The sequence below is a fragment of the Triticum aestivum genome, chromosome 3B (assembly GCF_018294505.1).
Source record: "Triticum aestivum cultivar Chinese Spring chromosome 3B, IWGSC CS RefSeq v2.1, whole genome shotgun sequence".
Lineage (NCBI taxonomy): Eukaryota > Viridiplantae > Streptophyta > Magnoliopsida > Poales > Poaceae > Triticum > Triticum aestivum.
Window position 1 is genome coordinate 587,976,743 of NC_057801.1, and position 21,552 is coordinate 587,998,294.

The window sequence follows — 21,552 nt, forward strand, 5'->3', positions numbered from 1 at the left end:
ATCGCACAAAAAGTTGCCTCCTTGAAAACCCCTAGCATGATTCCTCTATTTGGGAGGAAGAGCACATACAATTTTGTCCTTTTTTATTTTTTAGAAATGGAGGAGGATCCCGGCCTCTGCATATGGACGATACATGCAGCTACTTTATTAATTATTCATATAAGACCTTATAAAGTCATACAACAGTAAGACTAAAGCCACCGTCTAGGCAACATCTGTCGCTACTCCTATCTAGTTGATGTAGGGATGCCGATAGTCTGGGCCTAATACCAAACAGACCTCGCAGCCAAACCTAACATCTATGACCTGAGGTCCCAACCAGGACGCCTGCCGGGTATGGGGCACCCACCAGTCCGGTGCATTCCTCAACCAGGACGCCTGCCGGGTATGAGGCCGCTGCAGCCACCTGCCACCAATCCATCTTCAGAGCTGTACTGTTGCATTACCGTGGTAGGTCTCTCTGCCATCGACGCCACCACGACGCCAGACAGCGTCGTCCTCCTGCGTGAATCTATCCTCATACATCGGACGCCGAATCTGCACTGCGCCACGCCGTCGAGATCCGTCGCCATCAATGTGTAGGATGAAGCACCGCTCCACCAAAGATGCAGTCCACTGGTCCCTCAAGCCCATGCACACCTCCAAGAACGACGCCCCCAAGGGGGGAACGACATAAGAACGCCGCTGTCTTCCGATCAACTGATCTAGGGTTTCCCCCGGAGATACAGACAGTGACCTTGAAACTCTCCTAAGTGATGCCTTCAAGAAGGGAATGTCACAAAATAGCGCCGCCACCGCCGGCTTTGGCAGTAAGCCGAAAGCAAATTTTCACCCGGATCTGTTCGAAGGACCTCCATCAAGCATCTCGTGCACGGATCGCCGCCATCTCTGCCGGGGACTGGACGATGGATCCAGGCCGCCGCCGCCTGACAGGCCACGGCACCACCACGGTGCCTAAGCCGGCGCCGTCAGGCCCACCATGCCCGCCTGTAGACGCCCTCCAGATCTGCCGGCCCGCGGACGAGGCCCGTGATCTGGGCCGCCGCCACAGGTGCTCCTTAGCCGCGGGGAGAACGCGTCTGCGCTGTCGTTGCCGTCACACTCGCCATCGGGCGCCCGCTGCTCCTTGCCACCGGTGCATCGCCGATCCATGAGCAGCCGCTGCCGACAGGAGGTCACCACCATCGCGTGAGGGAGAGGGCCCCTCCACCGCCGTCACTGGCCAGGCAACGCCGGCGTGGCCTCGGGCGGCGGCAGGAGGGGGGAGAGAGGAGCGGAGGCCTAGGGCCGCCAGCGGTAGATAGCCGCCCGTGTCGCCAGGGGCGGCGATGCGGGGACCCTGAACAAACACATACACATCTCGCATACTATATGGATTAACGATGAAAACAAGCACTAAGAAGGACATCGTTGACTCCGGTAAACCCTACATTGTACATACATGAGACGCTGCCTAGCAAATCAGGATGAAGGGCACGACTATTAGAAATAATGGGCCTACCCCATGTACTTCCTCTGTTCTAAAATAAGTGTCTCAATTTTGTATTAACTTTAATACAAAATTGTACTAAGATTGAGACACTTATTTCAAAATGGAGGGAGTACGTTTGCTGAATTCTCGAAAAGGCCCGTGTATAAAATGGAAGTGATGATTACAACTGAAGTTGAGGAGATGTGAGACCTCTTTATATAATGGGTTCTTTCCACCACACTCAGTGATGTGTTAAGGAGAGAAAGAGAAGATCACGCGCGCCCTTGCCTAGCCTGGCCGGACTCGGGCACTTGGCAGAATAGTTTATGGTTTATTGTCCGGTAAGTATACAACTTAAGAACCAAGTCGATTTGTGATCGTGATTGCGACACGATACCGTCTCTGGTACTCCTATATACTCCCTCCGTTCCTAAATATAAGTGTTTTTAGACATTTCAAATGGACAACAACATGTGGATGTATGTAGACATATTTTAAAGTATAGATTCATTCATTTTGCTCCGTATGTAGTCATTTGTTGAAATCTCTAGAAAGACTTATATTTGGAAACAGAGGGAGTATAATGCTTATCGACCATGGCAAAGACACATCGAAAACACTTAGGGTTTTGCCTCATCTCACAATTTGCGTCACCATCGTAGCCTACTCCATCACGAACGCCGGCTTTCGGAGAGCATGTCTTTAAAAGTAAATGACCATGTAAGAAGACCACACTATCCGTTTATCAGGAGATGTAGACTGTAATCTTATCCGGTGGTATGCATTGAAAGTAAGTAACAAACTTAGTTAAGGTGGGTGTACGAGACTTTGTATAATACTCCATCTTTTCCGGGTTCATTAGGGATGCGTGTATCTACCTGGATTGATAATTTAGCCAACGTAATACAAGTTGTATATCCCATAATTCATACCATTAAAAATTGTACCATTTCAAGTTTTGGTGATATAGTTTTTGTGATATATAACTTGTATTACGTTGATCAAATTGTCAACATGATACGTGCAGGCGTAATAAACCGGAAAGGAGGTAGTACATTTTGTCCAATGCGAAGTTTCAACTAACATTACAATCATACTTTAGTGAAAAGGTGAACTTCTATTGATTAACCATATTCAAACAATATCAGTATGTTTCTCTTGATTCTTTAATTTGGGTTATCATGTTGGAGTCCAGTTGGATTCTTCAAGCTGCAATCGAGCTGCGCTCTTCAACTGTTGTGCGGCACGTCCTCTACGTCTGACATGCGCTTTTCAGGCCTTGGACATCGATCTTGTTAGCTCGATTATAGCCCTAATAGAATGTAGTATACAATGGTGACGGGGAGGGAGATAAATATTCCAAGAATTACCCTGAAAAGAACAAAAACCAGATAGATACATTTGATCAGATGGTCATTCACAAAAACAAGGCAACAATATATGTAGCAAAATCTGGTAAAGAAACGCACCCTGTGCTCATGATGTCTGCATGGACCTTGTATTCTTCAGCGTACACAAATGAAGTCACGGCTAGGGGGAGTGCCGCCTGTATGAACATGCATATCAAAAATAGTGGTTAAAAATATATCTCAAAATTTGTATAATGAATAACATACTCCATCAGTCCCGAAATACTTGTCGGAGGAATGGATGTATCTAGACGTATTTTAATTCTAAATACATCCATTTTTATGCATTTCTGAGACAAGTATTTCCGGACGGAGGGAGTATATAACTACACAGCTTCAGCTTTGGTATAAACTCTGAAGGGATATTGTTTTTGAAGGTTTGATTAGAATTTACTAGCTCCGACACCGCTTACTTTAGTTTGTTCAACTAGCGATAAAAAGTTTCTAAAATTGTGGGTTTCGTTCAACTTTCTGGGTCAGCATTTGTTGTACTCCTACTGGCACCTCGGAGATGACCTCCTCATTTTTTGACTTGTACTACTGGACACAAACGTGTGCGGCCATCTTTCACCACGCACTTTCCGTTACTACTGGAACATGCAACCGTATGGCAGCTAGGGTGTAGCCAAGCCTCTCAAGAAACGTAGTAATAAATGTCGTCCCACATCTCAAGAAATAAATGAAAGAATTAATCAGTCGTGCGTGCGGTTTACCTGTACAACAGCAATGTGCAGCAGGGTGCCGTGCATGCCGATGGCGAGCGACGCGAGCAGCATCACCACCGGGCCGATGAGGAACTTGAGCACCATCGATACCGACGCGATCGCGTAGCCGCACGGGACGAACCGCGACTGCCGCGCTATGAACGTCCCCGAGGCGAACATGCTGAGCCCAACCGCCGTCGTCTGGATGGTAAACAGTGAGTCGTCGATTATTTTTGGCATCTTGATCCCGCACCTGCAAAACACAAGTAGATCGACGTGAATGCATTAGGAAAGATATACAACAGGAATACAGTTTGTACGAGGTAATATGAGTTGTGAATGAAAGGGACGTACTTGAATGCGATCAGGGCCCAGATGAGGCCAAGGAAGCTTGCATAGGTATTCGGAATCTTGAGAACCTTCTTCCCTGCCATCAACCCGATGTGCCTCACCGACGGCGCCGTCGACTTCGCCGGCGGCGGCGACGCCTTCTCTGCCTCCGCGTCGGTACTCGTCTCCTTGGCCACCGTCGTTGTTGTGTTGTCTGCCAGATCTTTTTGTGCCGTAGAGGCCGCGGCAACCTCCGTGATCTCGATGTTTACGGTTACTTCGTGGGCCCGCTTGGCCGCAACGACGGCCTCGTCATTGGGGGCGATTTTCTCAGCGGACGGCGCCGCCCCGGGCGACCCAGGGCTGATCTTGGCGGTGCCATCCATGGCCGTCGCAGCGCGCCGGGCCGCCATGTACTCGTAGATGAAGATGACGACGTTGTACCAGACGCAGAACTGCATGACGACGATCTGCTTCATGAGGTCCTTGGACATGGCCCCATACATGCCGCCGAGGAGCGGCACGCCCATGATGATGGTGTTGGGCAGCGACGCCACGGAGAAGGCGGTCACCACCCACTGCAGCGGAGAGGCCGTCGAGGCCTTGCCGCCTCCGTTGGATCGGCGGCGGCGGCGCGAGCGGGACTCCCAAGCGGCCCACGCGACGAGGCCCAGCAGCATGACCGCCTTCTGCAGCGTGTCGGCGGCGACGAGGCGGCCGTTCATGGCGTAGGGGTTGTTGGTGGAGACCATGTTGAAGATGAGGACGGGCACGGCGTAGATGGCGACGAAGTGGTTGATCCCCGCGCACTGCTCCTCGGAGAAGGCCTTGAGCCACCGCACGGACGCGTACCCGAGCACCGCCGCCGTGTACAGCGGCGCCATCGCCTCCACGACATGGTACACGGCCAGCCACGTGATCATGGCGCCCTAGTAGAAGGCACACGCTACGATCCAACTTTGGACCGATCGATCAGGAACGATCGACCACGCCTCTCTGAATCGACGTCGGGGATTCGGTTTCGTGCAGCTGTGGGTGCGCTAAGCTTCCTATTGTGGTACCAGTAGTGTCTTGGTGTGAGGGTTTGGGTTTTTTGGCTGGGACGCTCGTGTGTATATATAGTGGCTCGTCCCGGGTTGACGCGGATTGGACAGGCGACGGAACTCGGGGTTTCGTCCATGGTTTTGGATCATGGAAAAGCAGGTTCGTTCGTTGAGGAGAGAAACCAGAAAGGTGGTACGCGCGAGCGATGCGTGGTGTGTGTGCGCGGCGCACTATGTACGGCTGCACGACGCCGCCAGTGGGACTTGTTAATGGAAACCTGAGGCATCGTGAGTTGTCATCATGCATGCTCTGGGAATAGCAGTGTGCGATACGCTTTCCCTGTGTCCAGCCAGGTGATTTAAACCGGATTCTGTCTTGGCATGAGCTACAGGTCATGTGATGTAGTACTACGACTAGTAGTTGTCAGAGCCTAAGAAGTCAACAAGGGGGCAACAACAAGAACTCGAATTCCTTTTGGTTACTCTCTCTCTCTCTCTCCGTGTTTTCACAAATGTTCACCAAGCTAGGGAACGCCATCTAATCTAACTGATCCAAGGAGCATGCATTGCTGTATTTTCGGGTCACATGGGAGAAGGAATCGCAAAAACTGGCCGAACTCCATGGGCGGTTTTCCTCCTGAACGTGGCGCAGGTCTGCATAATTTTGCAGGGCGACTGCATTAGGCACGACGACGCGGACGCGTAATTCCATGTACGACTCCGTGCCTGTTGTCCAGCTCTAGCGGTCAAGTTTGTATCGCGCCTGCCATGCTCTACGTTCATCGAGACAAGTTCAACCCGGTACGTACGTACTACTACAAGGCATCAAACGATCGAGGAGTACGTACGTACGTCTCTTGCAAACGGCACCAAACCATGCATGCAAACGTGCGGTGCCATGTTTGTTTGACAAACCACACGATGTTTGACCCTCTCATCTATTTCTTTCGAAAAAAAGGCTTTTCTCATGCGTGCTGGAAAGCTAATGAGTTGTTTCCCGTTCTGCCTGTCGTTTTACATTTTATTACACACATAAACGAAAAACGTGAGTGAATGATAAGATGGTAAAAGGTCGTTCGACACGCAGGCGTCGAGCCGTTTCGAGGAGAGCTCCTGCATACTGGGTGTTGTGATGCTCATTACAGAATGCAGGATTAACAGCCGTGAGAACCTTTATAATCTTGTGTGTATGTATACTAGTAGAATGTCCGTGCGTTGCCACGGGCCAACAAATGAAATTGTGTAAACAATGCTCATTTTCCTCCCCAGAAACGAGCATATTGCACGCAATGTTCAACCACAACACAAATGCAAGCATATTCTTCTCTCTATTCTTACAAACATGACACACCCCTCTAACCGCCCTTTCCCATTAAACTTGCCGTTCATCACCTTCTCTGTCCATACATCATTCACCCTCTCAATCTATTGCCCCTTAATTTTGCATGTAGCTTCCATGTCATTGTTTCGTTGTCTCGGACGGTACAAAAAAACCCTACCACGTCACCTTCTTCTAGATCTATTCCTAATCCAAAGAAGCTAAATCTAGTTGAATGACCGTGCGTTGCCCTGAAAAATAAAATTATCTATGAAAACACATATCATAATATCATTATATGGAGTTTGTACATCACATGCTTATGACTATGTTTCTCCAAGCATGCATTTCAATTTCCACCCTCACCAAAATATGTACTTACATGTGCTCCTTCAACCACACAAATACGTCTTATCCCCCCCTCCATGAAATTCGCTTTGCATCATTGTGTTGCACATGTGATATTTAAAAACAAGGAAGCGAGTGGTGTCATCAGCATTAGTCATCTACATTTGGCACTCGGGAAGAAGGCACAATTGGCTTCTCTGACCAGATTTGATTCTATCTAGGTGTTACTCTTCTATATTGACGAGTTCCGTCTGTGAAGCGAATTCTAGGCTTCCTCCTGTTCAACACAGGTACCAAATTTGAGATGCAAAACTTTAAGATGTACATGATTTCTTGCACAAATCCTCTTGCCGAATCATGGAGCTTCAAATTTTCTGTGGACAAAATCATCCGAGTGCAGTGTATTGCAATGCTCGAGTAATAAACATATACAACAAACTTTTGAGTCTATGAATTTATGATAGTGAGGAGTATAAACTATGAAACATAGATTGGAATCTCATGAGGTCAGTACAACTTAAATGAAGTTCCTAAAGAATATAAGTTGAAGATTTCGTAACATATCAGTTGGTATTTCAATGATAGTTGGACCATAAAGTTTGCAAGCTAGTTTCCCTTCTAAGAAGGGCCAAATACATTCCTTATAAACAGCTGGAACTCTATGTCCTTAGTAAGTTTCCCGAAAAAAGCGACACTTGCACCATCATGGATGTCCGAGTACTTCGCATGCTATTTCTCCCACCTCCGTTTTTTGTCTCCCCTCCCCTTTCGCAAAAGAAAACGGTTTTACCCATGCATGTTCACCGCTGGAAATAAGCCCCAACTCATGCATGCACATGCTTTAAAAAAAAGCCGGCCGACCCGAAAAGGAAATCTTGCCCACACACTCCGGAGGTGAGCTCGTCCAATCTTGCCACCACTCCATCTCCCCCGATTGTCGTTCTCCACCTTCCCAGCCCTCGCCACTTCACCTCCCCCATCCATGCACCGCTTTTGTAGGCAGCCCCTGTCATCGCCGCCTTCATCGATGGCCCCCTCGCCACCACCACAGCGTGATGCCTTGCCATCATCTCCATGCCCCCATCAGTTGCGTCCACTAATCAAATAGTGGGACCTACAAACAGATTATACACTAAAAACTTAGTACGCAAGATTAGTGCAAACCCAAACCAGATTCAGCGAACTAAACCAAATATAACTCCCAGGCAAAGAAGGGTACCTCCCCATCAGTTCCATAGAGTCACACGATCGACAACATATACAGATTTCCGATCAGATGAGTAGACAATGTTGCGAACCTCCCCAGACCATTCTGCAAAGGGTTACAAAATGGTAGATAGAAAATAGGGATGCATTTTATGTCCTCGTAGAAAGGACATATAGATATAATATATATGTCCAGAAATTTACCTGGAGCATGTACATTTAGAATTTTGTTAGCAACTCACCTGTAGAAGGCATAAAAATTGAGGTCACCAGACACAAAATTAAAAAATACATACACATCATGTATGTTCACGATCATGTGAAGTGAAACAATTTTGAACAATAAACCGAAAAATGACGTGTTAAATTAGTCTACGTTCCCAGGAGGCCAAACAGAAATCAAAAGATGTGATGTTCAGTTTATTTATCTGATAGGAAATGCTCTCTAGTTATATTATTACAGTTATCAGTCTACAAACTGAAAGGCATTGTGCTATTCATGACAGTTCTCTTGAACTTCTGATGCAAGAATGCAAATTCGAATGACAAGAATAGACGGTGCCCCTTAATATAGACCCAAAATTAATTTAGTAAACCCATTGATCACAAGATTTTCCGACAGAAACACGATAGACTTCCCGACCTAGCCCTAGAACGGAACCCGTAACGTCCCCCGCCGCTCGGTCCCCAGCCCGCACTGTCGTGGGCGCCTCCCACACCGGCGGCATCCCTTCGGGGTCCCCAAGATGACGAGCGATCCGGCGCGGAGGAAAGGGCTGGCACTGAGGAGCAGCGACTCGGTCGGGAGCCTGGCCAGCGCCAGCGGCTCCCTCCATCATCGCCGCCCTCGGCCACATCCAACGCGGTCGTCGGCCACGAAGAGGCGGACGAGCCCGGCAGCAGGGTGTTGTCCCTCCCATCGCTTTCATGTTCGACTACTCTTCCTTGGATCGCCTACCACCACAGATGCAGGGATCCTCTTGACTCACACGCCGACCATGCCTCAACCAGCGAGCATCGGCGCATCGCCGGCGCGCTCCTTGTGCTCTCCCTCCTCTCTTCCATGGTTGGCACAAGGGAGGGATGAGACGGGCAGGAGAGAGCCTCTTTATCTAGATCAGGCAGGGGTTAGGTTTGGAAAGAGTAAATCAGCTGGAGCGATTGAGGGAAGGAGATCGGAATGGAGCAGGGCGCGATTGAAGGGTATGGCAAGAAGAACTTTTTTGGAAAGCTTTGATTCTGGTGATAATTACCATATTCGAAATTTCCTTAGTTATAGCCTTACCATACATGGATTGATTTATTACTATAATTATCATATTTGAGATTTCTAAGTTTATAGCCTTACCATACGTGGATTAATTGTGATTGATTACCATAAACCGAAAGATGACGTGTTAAATTAGTCTACGTTCCCAGGAGGCCAAACAGAAATCAAAAGATGTGATGTTCAGTTTATTTATCTGATAGGAAATGCTCTCTAGTTATATTATTACAGTTATCAGTCTACAAACTGAAAGGCATTGTGCTATTCATGACAGTTCTCTTGAACTTCTGATGCAAGAATGCAAATTCGAATGACAAGAATAGACGGTGCCCCTTAATATAGACCCAAAATTAATTTAGTAAACCCATTGATCACAAGATTTTCCGACAGAAACACGATAGACTTCCCGACCTAGCCCTAGAACGGAACCCGTAACGTCCCCCGCCGCTCGGTCCCCAGCCCGCACTGTCGTGGGCGCCTCCCACACCGGCGGCATCCCTTCGGGGTCCCCAAGATGACGAGCGATCCGGCGCGGAGGAAAGGGCTGGCACTGAGGAGCAGCGACTCGGTCGGGAGCCTGGCCAGCGCCAGCGGCTCCCTCCATCATCGCCGCCCTCGGCCACATCCAACGCGGTCGTCGGCCACGAAGAGGCGGACGAGCCCGGCAGCAGGGTGTTGTCCCTCCCATCGCTTTCATGTTCGACTACTCTTCCTTGGATCGCCTACCACCACAGATGCAGGGATCCTCTTGACTCACACGCCGACCATGCCTCAACCAGCGAGCATCGGCGCATCGCCGGCGCGCTCCTTGTGCTCTCCCTCCTCTCTTCCATGGTTGGCACAAGGGAGGGATGAGACGGGCAGGAGAGAGCCTCTTTATCTAGATCAGGCAGGGGTTAGGTTTGGAAAGAGTAAATCAGCTGGAGCGATTGAGGGAAGGAGATCGGAATGGAGCAGGGCGCGATTGAAGGGTATGGCAAGAAGAACTTTTTTGGAAAGCTTTGATTCTGGTGATAATTACCATATTTGAAATTTCCTTAGTTATAGCCTTACCATACATGGATTGATTTATTACTATAATTATCATATTTGAGATTTCTAAGTTTATAGCCTTACCATACGTGGATTAATTGTGATTGATTATCATAAATACGTTGGGTATTGTCGGCCAGACGAGAAAGAGAAAAACCGGTGGGAGGGGGGTGGTGGGAGGTGGGACGAAGAAAAACCGGTTGAAAAAAAACCGGTTGAAAATAAACGGGTTGAAAGTGGGGGGGACTATTCAACCAATTCGTCCATTAGGAGTAGAGATCATATTTGAGATTTCTAAGTTTATAGCCTTACCATACGTGGATTAATTGTGATTGATTACCATAAATACATTGGGTATTGTCGGCCAGACGAGAAAGAAAAAAACCGGTGGGAGGGGGTGGTGGGAGGTGGGACGAAGAAAAACCGGTTGAAAAAAAAACCGGTTGAAAATAAACCGGTTGAAAGTGGGAGGGACTATTCAACCAATTCGTCCATTAGGAATAGAGATACGCAGGAGAATACAGTTTTTTTTTCTAACTCAGGTTCAGTTAACATGGTCGTAACAGAAAAGGGCACAATAATTTGATAATGCGCCTGTCATCTATAAAGCCATCTATTTACAAACATGGGAAGTGCGCACTTTGCTAGCTAATGAATCGAGGCTACCATTGGTTGACATATATAGTAAACACGCAAAGTAGTCACTAGCTACGACCAACATGCTGCATACTACTCCCTCCGTTTCAAAATAGATGACCCAACTTTGTATTAACACTAGCTAAGTGTCCGTGCGTTGCCACGGATTAACAAATATATATATACAAAGAGAAAATTCATGTGACATGAGAGTCAAAAGTCATTTCTATGGGATGATATCTCATGGTCATGATCTAGTAGATACATACATCTCGTCATTGTCTTTCTTCCACACTCCATGTCTGAGCTACCACGCGACATTCGACTTCCTTCTCCCACCATGCATGCTTTTATCTCCTATTTCTCCTACCTTTACCTTACACGACAGTACCAAGTTTCTTGTCCAACTATCATAATCTTCTCCGGTAGGGCACCCCCTTAGATTATTACTGACTTGTACATGTTGCAAATAAGATCAACGAAAATGGATACTAAATTTCTGATGAGAAATGAGAATTCAGGGCAATATCTTCCCAAGACAATAATAATTCCAAGACAATCTTTTTATACCTTCTGTCAACATTGGGACACACATTCCACACAATAAGCATGCAATGATGTTGATACTTGATTAATTGTCATTATATGTCTACAGTAAAGATAACTTTACTCAAAACCGCCTATCTTAGCCAAATCAACAAATCTCTCTCATTAATGCAATTTTCTTTAGAAAACAAATAATAGATTCTTGCCTATCTTAGCCAAATCAACGGATCTCTTTCATTAATGCAATTTGCTTTAGCAAACAAATAATAGATTCTTTCCTACCTTAGCCAAATCAACGGATCTCTCCCATTAATGCAATTTGCTTTAGCAAACAAATAATAGATTCTTTCCTACCTTAGCCAAATCAATGGATCTCTCCCCGGTTCGCTGGGCGCGTTTCGGTGGGTGGGCGTGGGGGTGGGGGTAATTTGATGGAAATAAACCGGTTGAAAATAAACCGGTTGAAAATAAACGGATCCTGTCTCACTCTTCACTTTCTTTACAATAAACCTCAGAATAGCAATCTTGGCGAGTGATCTCGACGGGGTTCAATCGGCATGGCGCACCGCTGATTCTTCCAGGAGTGGGTGCTGAGAGGAAGGATCCCAAACCTCCATTGTCAATCGGCCAGAGCTGCATCGTCCTTTGGATCAGAGCGTGGACGGGATCAAGACGGTAGGGTTTGAGGAATTTGTAGGACATGAGGGTTTATGGTTGGCAGCACGAGAACTCACCCATATCTTGGCAGACGGCAGGCCCGAGGTGCGGTCGTGTTCATGCTTCGGGAGCTGCCACATGCTGTCCTCGCCGCCATCAGCGACACCACCGCCATCGCCTGTTGCCACCACTTCAGCGCCACGAGCGTGGGACCGAGGGACGAAGGGAAGGGAAGGAAGTGAATTGACGTACCTATGTTTGGTATATATCACACGAGGAATCAAAACTGGATGCACGTGAAAGCATAGAGATGGGAGAGGAGGACAGAGGAAGGGAAGGGCAAGAGGAACCTGAGGATGTGCGATGAAGGAGCGATGCCAAAACATCACAAAGGGGGACCCGTAGCTCGTCACGTAGCGCGGCCGCCTCATTGCCGGCTGCCACCCCGCGCTACTGCCTCCGTGCGCAGGTTCCGTTCGTGGAGCGTGAGGAGCGCATGACCTGCCTTCACCGCGGCCTGGTCCTCCCCACTATCGTGAAGCTCGCCCGCATCGCCGCCCCAATTGCTCAGGATGACGGATGAAGATCCTGCAACAGCGACGTGGGTGAGGGATGCAGCCGACGATGGAGGGATGATTTTCGTGGCTAAACCCTCCCTATCAAAATAACTACTTAAAAAAGGCAAAGATCGATGCATTAGGAAAATTAGGATTTGGAATTGATTGTCATAAAACAAATTTTTATTAATTGATAACGTGCTATCGGTACATGCCCGTTTATAACGTGTCTAGTTAGGAAACTTTGGAAAAGTTAGGAAAGTTTTTATTGTGAGGGTAAAAAAATCAATGTGAGGAGATATGGTGGTGGGATATGAGACGAAAATAAACCGGACAAAAATAAACCAGACGAAATATAACCAGACGAAAATAAACCGTGGACGCAATCCTACCAACTGCTTCATTAGAAGTAGAGATATTAACTTTAATATAAAATTGGGTCATCTATTTTGAAACGGAGGGAGTACTACTAAGTGGGAATCGACGTGTTTGCAACAAAAACTTATATCCGCCCTCCTGTTCTGCAAGTGCGCTACATACCGCTAATAGCTGCCGGCCGCCGTTTCTCCGAGAAAACTAACGGTTCCTCCTCCCACAAAGAATTCGAGGAAGAGAATGGGTCGGCCACTCAGTGCACATACGGCGAGCTGAATGCAGCGCATCTAGTTTGCCCTCCGAACCAGACGCCGAGAAATCACCTTGATCGATCGTGAGTAGCCCACTTTGACCAGATAAAATCAACCGGTGATAAATTCAGGGAAAAAGTCTAAAAAAAACCTTGAATTTGTAGGCAAAAGGTAAATCAAACCCCGAACTCTCAATCCCTAAAATCAGCACACCGAACTTTATAATCCCGGTCTATTTTAAACCTTGAGAAGACTCGGACGGTATTTGCTGAATTGGGCCGGCCCAGTAGCACAGTCGCTCGTGTGCGCGCACTAGTCTTTTTTTTATGTTTTTTAATTTTTACACATGTCTAATTATTCTCAGTACCCAATGTACATTTTGAAAGCAGACATTAAATATTTTTTGATAAAATTTTGATATTTTCAAATACGTTATGGACATTTTTAAATTAAATGTTTTCAAAACTTTTTTGAATACATGGTAATATTTTTCAAAATACATGTTTTACATTTTCTTAATGACAATACACATTGTACAAAACTACATGAACACTCTTTTACCTGGTTCAACATTTTTAAATCCGCATACACTCTTTTCTATTACATGTCACATATATTCTGCTAAGGTTATGACACATTTTTGTACAACACACAAACATTTTTGGTACATTTTAAATACATTTTTTTGAAAATAACACAAACACATTTTCTGAAACTCGTGAACATTCTTGAAATGTTACATTTTTTTAATGTACAAAACCTTTTTTTTAATCACACGAATATTATTATACATTGTATAAACATTTGTTTGAATTGGCCCATACATTTTGTTACAATTTATGGTATATTCTAGATGTCACAAACTCAGAAAATGTTTATGTATCAACAAGTGTTCGCACTTCAAAATTTTGTTCAGGTTTCAGAAACTTTTTATGTTTCAAAAAGTGTTTGCACTTTAAATTTTTGTTAAGGTTTCAATAAATGTTTATGTTTCAAAAGGTGTTGGCTTTTTCATAGTTGTTGGTTTTTAAAATTATTCGAAAAATTTAAAAAGTTCTCGCACTATATGAAATGTTTGAAGATTTCAGAAACAAATACGTTTTCAATACTTGATTGCCCCTAATAAAAGTTTTCAAAGTTCGACGCTTTGGTTTCTGCTTAAATACTGTCGGCCTCTTATTCTGTCAGTTATAGTCGTGTGGTGTAGTGGCTAGCAAAATCAGGTCAACCATGCTAGGTCCCAAGTTTGACTCCACGGCATGTTTTTTCTTTGTTTTGGAATTGTTACGTCGCGCGTTAAGAAAAAGAAAGAATGAATTTTTATGTCTCGTGTGAAGCAAAAAAGAAAACTCACATCATGTCTGGTGGGCCGGCCCAATCGATTCCGCAGCCAACAATTGAAAACATTTTTTAAAAACATTATTTACGAAATAGTTTATGAAATTCGAAAAACATATTTTAAAAATGTGACACAATTTGAAAATCTGAAAAACAATCATAGCATCTGAAAAAATGTTGGTATTATGAACATTTTTGACAAATGTGTTTTTCTTTTTGAAGTCACAAACAGTTTATTAAAATGCGAATAGAATTTGAAAATGCAAAACATTTAAGAAAATAGAAAATGAATTTAATTTGCGCCAAAAATTGAAAACAGGGACATTTTTTAACTTCTGAACAATTTTTAAAATGTGCGAACATTTTTGAAACATCACGAATTCTTGTTGTGTTGTAGTAGGCCGGCCCTAATTCTTGTCCGTGAGAATAGCTGGTTATCCCGGCCGGGATTGTACTATTCCCAGTTTGCCAAACAGGTCTAGGGTCCAAAATAGACCGGGATTGCAAGTTCAGAGTGCCAATTTTCGGGATTCAGAGTTTCGGGTTTAATTTAGCTTTCGTCTATAACTTCAAGGTTTAGTTTGAACTTTTTCCTAAATTCAAAGTCAGTATTACTCTTTCAACTCTCCATTTGGAGTACTCCACGTTGAATAGGTTGCCAGTACCGTGGAATCAACCTGAAATCAAGAGTTTTCATGTAATGTGGGGCCAATCTGCATGAAAACTCTCGATTTCAGGTTGATTGCTCCCGCAAAACCACGTTGAATAGGTTGCCAGTACTCCATAGAACAGGCTAACGGGCCATGCTAATTACACAGGCTGGATGCATGCAAAGTACCCCACATTCTATCTTATTTTAGGATATTGTTTTGAAGGATTTTCTGCATTTTTTTATGATTTCGACAATGCTTCTTTTCTTTCAGTTTTTTTTTTAAAGATGGATGTACCCCGGCCTCTACATCTGGACGATGCTTGCAGCCATATTATTAATTATTCTCAGAGACCATACAAGGTGATACATCAATAAGCCTGAAGCCACCATCTTCGCAACGTTGTTGCTACTCGTATCCCCTTGATGAAGGTGTGCCGAAAATATCAAACAGACATCACGCCAAAGCCTAACATCTAAAGCCGGGTGTTCCATCCAAGCCACTAACTGGATTGGGTCCACACCGGTCTGGCACACTCCCAGTGAGCACCGCATGTTGCAAGAGCCGTCACCTTCATCTTTCATCGGTCCTTCCTCAGAGCATAACTGATGCACCGACCTTGCCAGGCCTCTCTGCTATCAACGCCACCATGACGCCAGACAGCTTCCTCCTCCTGCGCGAGTCCATCTCCGCGCATCAGACGCCGAGTCTCCACTGCGCCATGCCGCCGAGACCCACCGTTGATGATACGTTTGATGCCATACCGCTTGACCTCCATGCCATCTCGTGTCGACTGCGAACTACCAGCAACTCCACCACTCCGAGCAGTCCCCGGCCGACAAATTCAGGAAGGAACATAACACCAAAGTGCCATCGTCGCCCAAACAGAGGAACAGAGACTTTCGCCTGCGCTCATGGCAGAGGTGGGGGCGTATGAACCACACCGAAGCCTCCAGGAAGGGAATCAGCGCCCAGGGCGTCGACTTTGGTGCGGCCGCCACGCCGGCCTAGAGTTTCCCCCGGATCCATACCCACCCGCCAAATTCGTCCAGGCAGTACTCGCGTCGACCGTAGTCGCTACCGCAGCCAACACGAACCGGAGTAGATCGCGTCGGAGACGACGCCTCTCATGGAACTCCGGTCGGTCATCGAGGAGCCGTCGTAGCGCCACCGCCTCCATGTCGCCCACACAGTCGTGGAAGGCCCCCCATCTGCACCCGCAGGTGCCGCCCCGCCAGGCAAGCCGCACCACGCACCACCGGTCGAGGCCGCCGCCTGAGGCACCGACGGTCAGATCTGAAACAGATCGACCACCGGTCACCATAGGAGCGCCCCCAACGGCCTAATTCCTACTTGTCCTGGAGTAGGTAAATGATAAAATAAATAATTTATGAAGTGTGAATGCTAGATAAGTGCACGAGTTTGATTAATTACAACTTCAATCATTTTTTTAGCATCATAACAACAATTCTTTCTTATAAAACTTCTCATGTTATAGTAGCAACCAATTCACATGTTAAGGTTCAAACAATTAATTCTCTTGAAACACAACAACCTATGTTCTCAGTCACCAAGCAATTGTAATTCAACTTATTCAACAGAGTATAAGTAAGAGCTCCACATACTCAACCATCATACAGTCTTCTATGATTGCTAACACTCACCGCGTACACATGAGCAAAACGTTTCAACTGGACACATAGAAATATAGGGGCTTATCATTTCGCCTCCCAACGTATTCACCTTACGGGTGATGTCAACAATAATAACTCATGCTACCCATATCCAGCTGGATATATGTGCCTAGATCTTTCCTCACCATATGATGCTTGCCAAAAGAGAAAAATAAAAAGGAATAGAGAGAAAAAAACTTTGACTCTTTGCATAAAAGTAAATACATAAAAATAAAGATAGGCCCTTCGCAGAGGGAAACATAGATTGTTATGCGCTTATTTGTTTGTATGCTGAGCCTCTTAGTGCAAAAGAACGTCATGTTATATTGCCCCTTGTGATAGAAACCTTTATTATGCAGTCTATCGCTTTTATTATTCGCAATCACAAGTTCGTACAACGCTCAATTTTCTCTTACACTAAATGATCTAACACTTTTAGAAGCAATTTTTATTGCCTTATTGCACCGATGACAACTTACTTGAAGGATCTTACTCAATCCATAGGTAGGTATGGTGGACTCTCAAAACAAGATTTGGGTTTAAGGGTTTTTGGATGCACAAGTAGTATCTCTACTTGGTGTGAAATTTTTGGCTAGGAAAGATAGGGGCAAGCTGTTGGGAACGTAGTAATTTCAAAAAAAAATCCTACGCACACGCAAAATCATGGTGATGCATAGCAACGAGAGGGGAGAGTATTATCCACGTACCCTCATAGACCGAAAGCAGAAAAGTTAGCACAACACGGTTGATGTAGTCATACGTCTTCATGGCCTGACCGATCAAGGACCAAAAGCACGGCACCTCCGAGTTCTTGCACACGTTCAGCTCAATGACGTCCCTCAAACTCCGATCCAGCCGAGTGTCAAGGGAGAGTTCCATCAGCACGACGGTGTGATGACGATGATGATGTTCTACCGACGTAGGGCTTCGCCTAAGCACCGCTATGATATTATCGAGGAGGACTATGGTGGAGGGGGGCACCGCACACGGCTAAGAGATCAATGATCAATTGTTGTGTCTATGGGGTGCCCCCTCCCCCGTATATAAAGGAGTGGGGAGGGGGCCAGCCAAGGGGGATGGCGCCCCCTAGGGGGGGAGTCCAACTCCCACCGGGAGTAGGACTCCCCCCTTTCCAATTAGGAGAGGGAGAGGGAAGGAAGAGGAAGGAGGGAGGAAGGAAAGGGGGGCCCGCCCCCTCTCCCAATTGGGATTGGGCTTGGGGGGGGGGGGGCGCCCGGAAAATCCTACTTGCCGCTCATTGCGGCAAGTAGTCGACGCTTCGCACGGGGCAGGTGCGAGGGAGCGACCGAGTGGGCCGGCCCGTTTAGCGTTACAGCAGACCCCGGTTTTGGAACCTTCTATGATGTTTCCAGCCAGTTTTTTCCGGTTTTGGGAACCTTCTAGAAGGTTCCTGAACCAGCTTTTTCTTTTTCAGTATCTTTTTCGTTTTTCGTTTTTCTATTTCTCTTCTTTTACTTTTTACTTTTTTCTGTTTCTTTTTTCTTTTCCTTTTTTTATTTTCAAGTTTATTTTCAAAAAAATCCGAATTTCAATTTTTTTTTCCTGTTTTTTCAGATTTTGTTCAAAAATTCAAAAAATGTTCCCATTTCACAAAATTTGTTCATAAATTCAAAAAATGTTCCTGCTTTCAAAATTTTGTTCCGAATTTTCAGAAAATGTTCCTGTTTTTCCACAAATTGTTTAAATTATTTTTGTTCATTTTTTGAGAAATTTGAAAATTAATGGCATGGATTTAAAAAAATTCCTGTTTTCAAAAACTATTCACAAATTTCAAAAAAAAAATCTTATTTTTCAAATTTTTGTTCATGTATTAAAAAATGTTCTTGTTTTTCAAAATTTTCAAAAAATGTTCTTATTTTTTAAATCATGTTCAGTTTACGCAGCTGAAAAATGTTCACCTATATAAAAAATGTTCGCACTTTCAAAAAGTCTTTGAAGCACTAGAAAAAAGTTTCCGTTTCAACTGTTTGGTCATGTATATAAAAAATGTTCTCCTTTTCAAAATTTATCTCAGTTAAAAAAAATGTTCTGAATTTAAAAAGTTTTCCCCATTTTAAAATTTTGTTCACCAATTCCAAAAAAATTGTTCACAAATTTCAGAAAATGTTCTTATTTTCAAATTTTTGTTCATGTATGAAAAAATGTTCTTGTTTTTCAAAAATTTTAAAAAATGTTCTTAGTTTTTTAAATCATGTTCAGTTTACGCAGCTGAAACATGTTCACCTATATAAAAAATGTTCGCACTTTCAAAAAATGTTCGAAGTATTAGAAAAAAGTTTCCGTTTCAACTGTTTGGTCATGTATATAAAAAATGTTCTCCTTTTCAAAATTGTTCTCAGTTAAAAAAACTTGTTCTGAATTTAAAAAGTTGTTCCCATTTTAAAATTTTGTTCACCAATTCCAAAAAAGTTAAGTTTTCAAAAAAATGTCATCAGAAATAAACTTGAAAATTCATGTTTATTAAGTTTATTTTAAATTGTTGGTGCTCTCAAAAATAGTTTTCGTCAAAAAATTGTTTGTGTTTCCAGATTTTGTTCAAAATTTAAAAAAATGTTCATGTTTTCTGGGAAAAGTGCAGGAACTTCAAGATGATTTCACGATTTCAGAAAATTTGAAAAAAAAATTCGTGATAATTTTCCCACGAGTTAACTTTGATGGTTCGATACTTCTTCTAGTTTCGCGATGCTTATTTGGTGCAAGTGTAGTCTTGTCGTAGTGGCTTTGATCAAGGACATTTCAGCTCGCCATCGCAGGTTCGAACCCTATGAAACGCGGAACATTTTTCGTTTTTTACCTTCGCATCGCAATGGGCCGGCCCAAGGAGATTGCCCCCTGTGCGATTGGGCAACAACTTGACGCAAAGAGCGGCGTATAGGATGTCCCGGCGCGCCCCCCTCCCTTGCTCCTTTCCCCTCCTTTCCACTAAGGCCCAGTAAGGCCCATATACCTCCCGGGGGGTTCCGATAACCTCCCGGAGCTCCGGTATTGTCCCAATCTCACCCAGAACCTTTTTGGTGTCCAAATATAGTCGTCCAATACATCGATCTTCATGTCACAACCATTTCGAGACTCCTCATCATGTTCGTGATCACATCCGGGACTCCGAACAACCTTCGGTACATCAAAACACATAAACTCATAATATAACTGTCATCTTATTTTAAGCGTGCGGACCCTATGGGTTCGAGAACAATGTAGACATGACCGAGACACGTCTCCAGTCAATAACCAATAGCGGAACCTGGATGCTCATATTGGCTCCCACATATTCTACGAAGATCTTTATCGGTCAAACCGCATAACAACATACGTTGTTCCCTTTGTCATCGGTATGTTACTTGCCCGAGATTCGATCGTCGGTATCTCAATACCTAGTTCAATCTCGTTACCGGCAAGTCTCTTTACTCGTTCCGTAATACATCATCCTGTAACTAACTCATTAGTTACAATGCTTGCAAGGCTTATAGTGATGTGCATTATCGAGTGGGACCAGAGATACCTCTTCGACAATCGGAGTGACAAATCCTAATCTCGAAATACGCCAACCCAACAAGTACCTTCGGAGACACCTGTAGAGCACCTTTATAATCACCCAGTTACATTGTGACGTTTGGTAGCACACAAAGTGTTCCTCCGGTAAGCGGGAGTTACATAATCTCATAGTCATAGGAACATGTATAAGTCATGAAGAAAGCAATAGCAACATACTAAACGATCAAGTGCTAAGCTAACGGAATGGGTCAAGTCAATCACATCATTCTCCTAATGATGTGATCCCGTTAATCAAATGACAACTTATGTCTATGGTTAGGAAACTTAACCATCTTTGATTTACGAGCTAGTCAAGTAGAGGCATACTAGTGACACTATGTTTGTCTATGTATTCACACATGTATTATGTTTCCGGGTAATACAACTCTAGCATGAATAATAAACATTTATCATGATATAAGAAAATAAATAATAACTTTATTATTGCCTCTAGGGCATATTTCCTTCAGTCTCCCACTTGCACTAGAGTCAATAATCTAGTTCACATCGCCATGTGATTTAACACCAATATCCACATCTGTATGTGATTAATACCCATAGTTCACATCGTCATGTGATCAACACCCAAAGGGTTTACTAGAGTCAATAATCTAGTTCACATTGCTATGTGATTAACACCCAAAGAATACTAAGGTATGATCATGTTTTGCTCGTGAGAGAAGTTTAGTCAACGGGTCTGTCACATTCAGAGCCGTATGTATTTTGCAAATATTCTATGTCTACAATGCTCTGCACGGAGCTACTCTAGCTAATTGCTCCCACTTTCAATATGTATCGAGATTAAGACTTAGAGTCATCTGGATTAGTGCCAAAACTTGTATCGACGTAACCTTTTATGACGAACCTTTTTTCACCTCCATAATCGAGAAACATATCCTTATTCCACTAAGGATAATTTTGACCAATGTCCAGTGATCTACTCCTAGATCACAATTGTACTCCCTTGCCAAACCAGGGCAGAGTATACAATAGGTCTGGTCCATAGCATGACGTACTTTTATAGAACCTATGACTGATGCATAGGGAATGACTTTCATTCTCTTTCTATTTTCTACCATGGTCGGGATTTGAGTCTTACTCAATTTCATACCTTTGCAACACAGGCAAGAACTCTTTCTTTGACTGTTCCATTTTGAACTACTTCAAAATCGTATCAGGGTATGTACTC

At 44.6% G+C, this 21,552-nt stretch overlaps 1 protein-coding gene across 1 annotated transcript; it reads right to left on the reverse strand.

The window, feature by feature from the left end:
• Positions 1-2,353: 2,353 nt before the first annotated feature.
• LOC123065816 (probable auxin efflux carrier component 9) lies at positions 2,354-5,009 on the reverse strand. Its single transcript, XM_044489030.1, has 4 exons — positions 3,939-5,009; positions 3,594-3,837; positions 2,941-3,017; positions 2,354-2,842 (listed from the first exon to the last, which is right to left on the reverse strand). The coding sequence occupies exons 1-4, from the start codon at positions 4,835-4,837 to the stop codon at positions 2,776-2,778; spliced, it is 1,287 nt and encodes a 428-aa protein (XP_044344965.1). The 5' UTR covers positions 4,838-5,009; the 3' UTR covers positions 2,354-2,775.
• Positions 5,010-21,552: the final 16,543 nt, after the last annotated feature.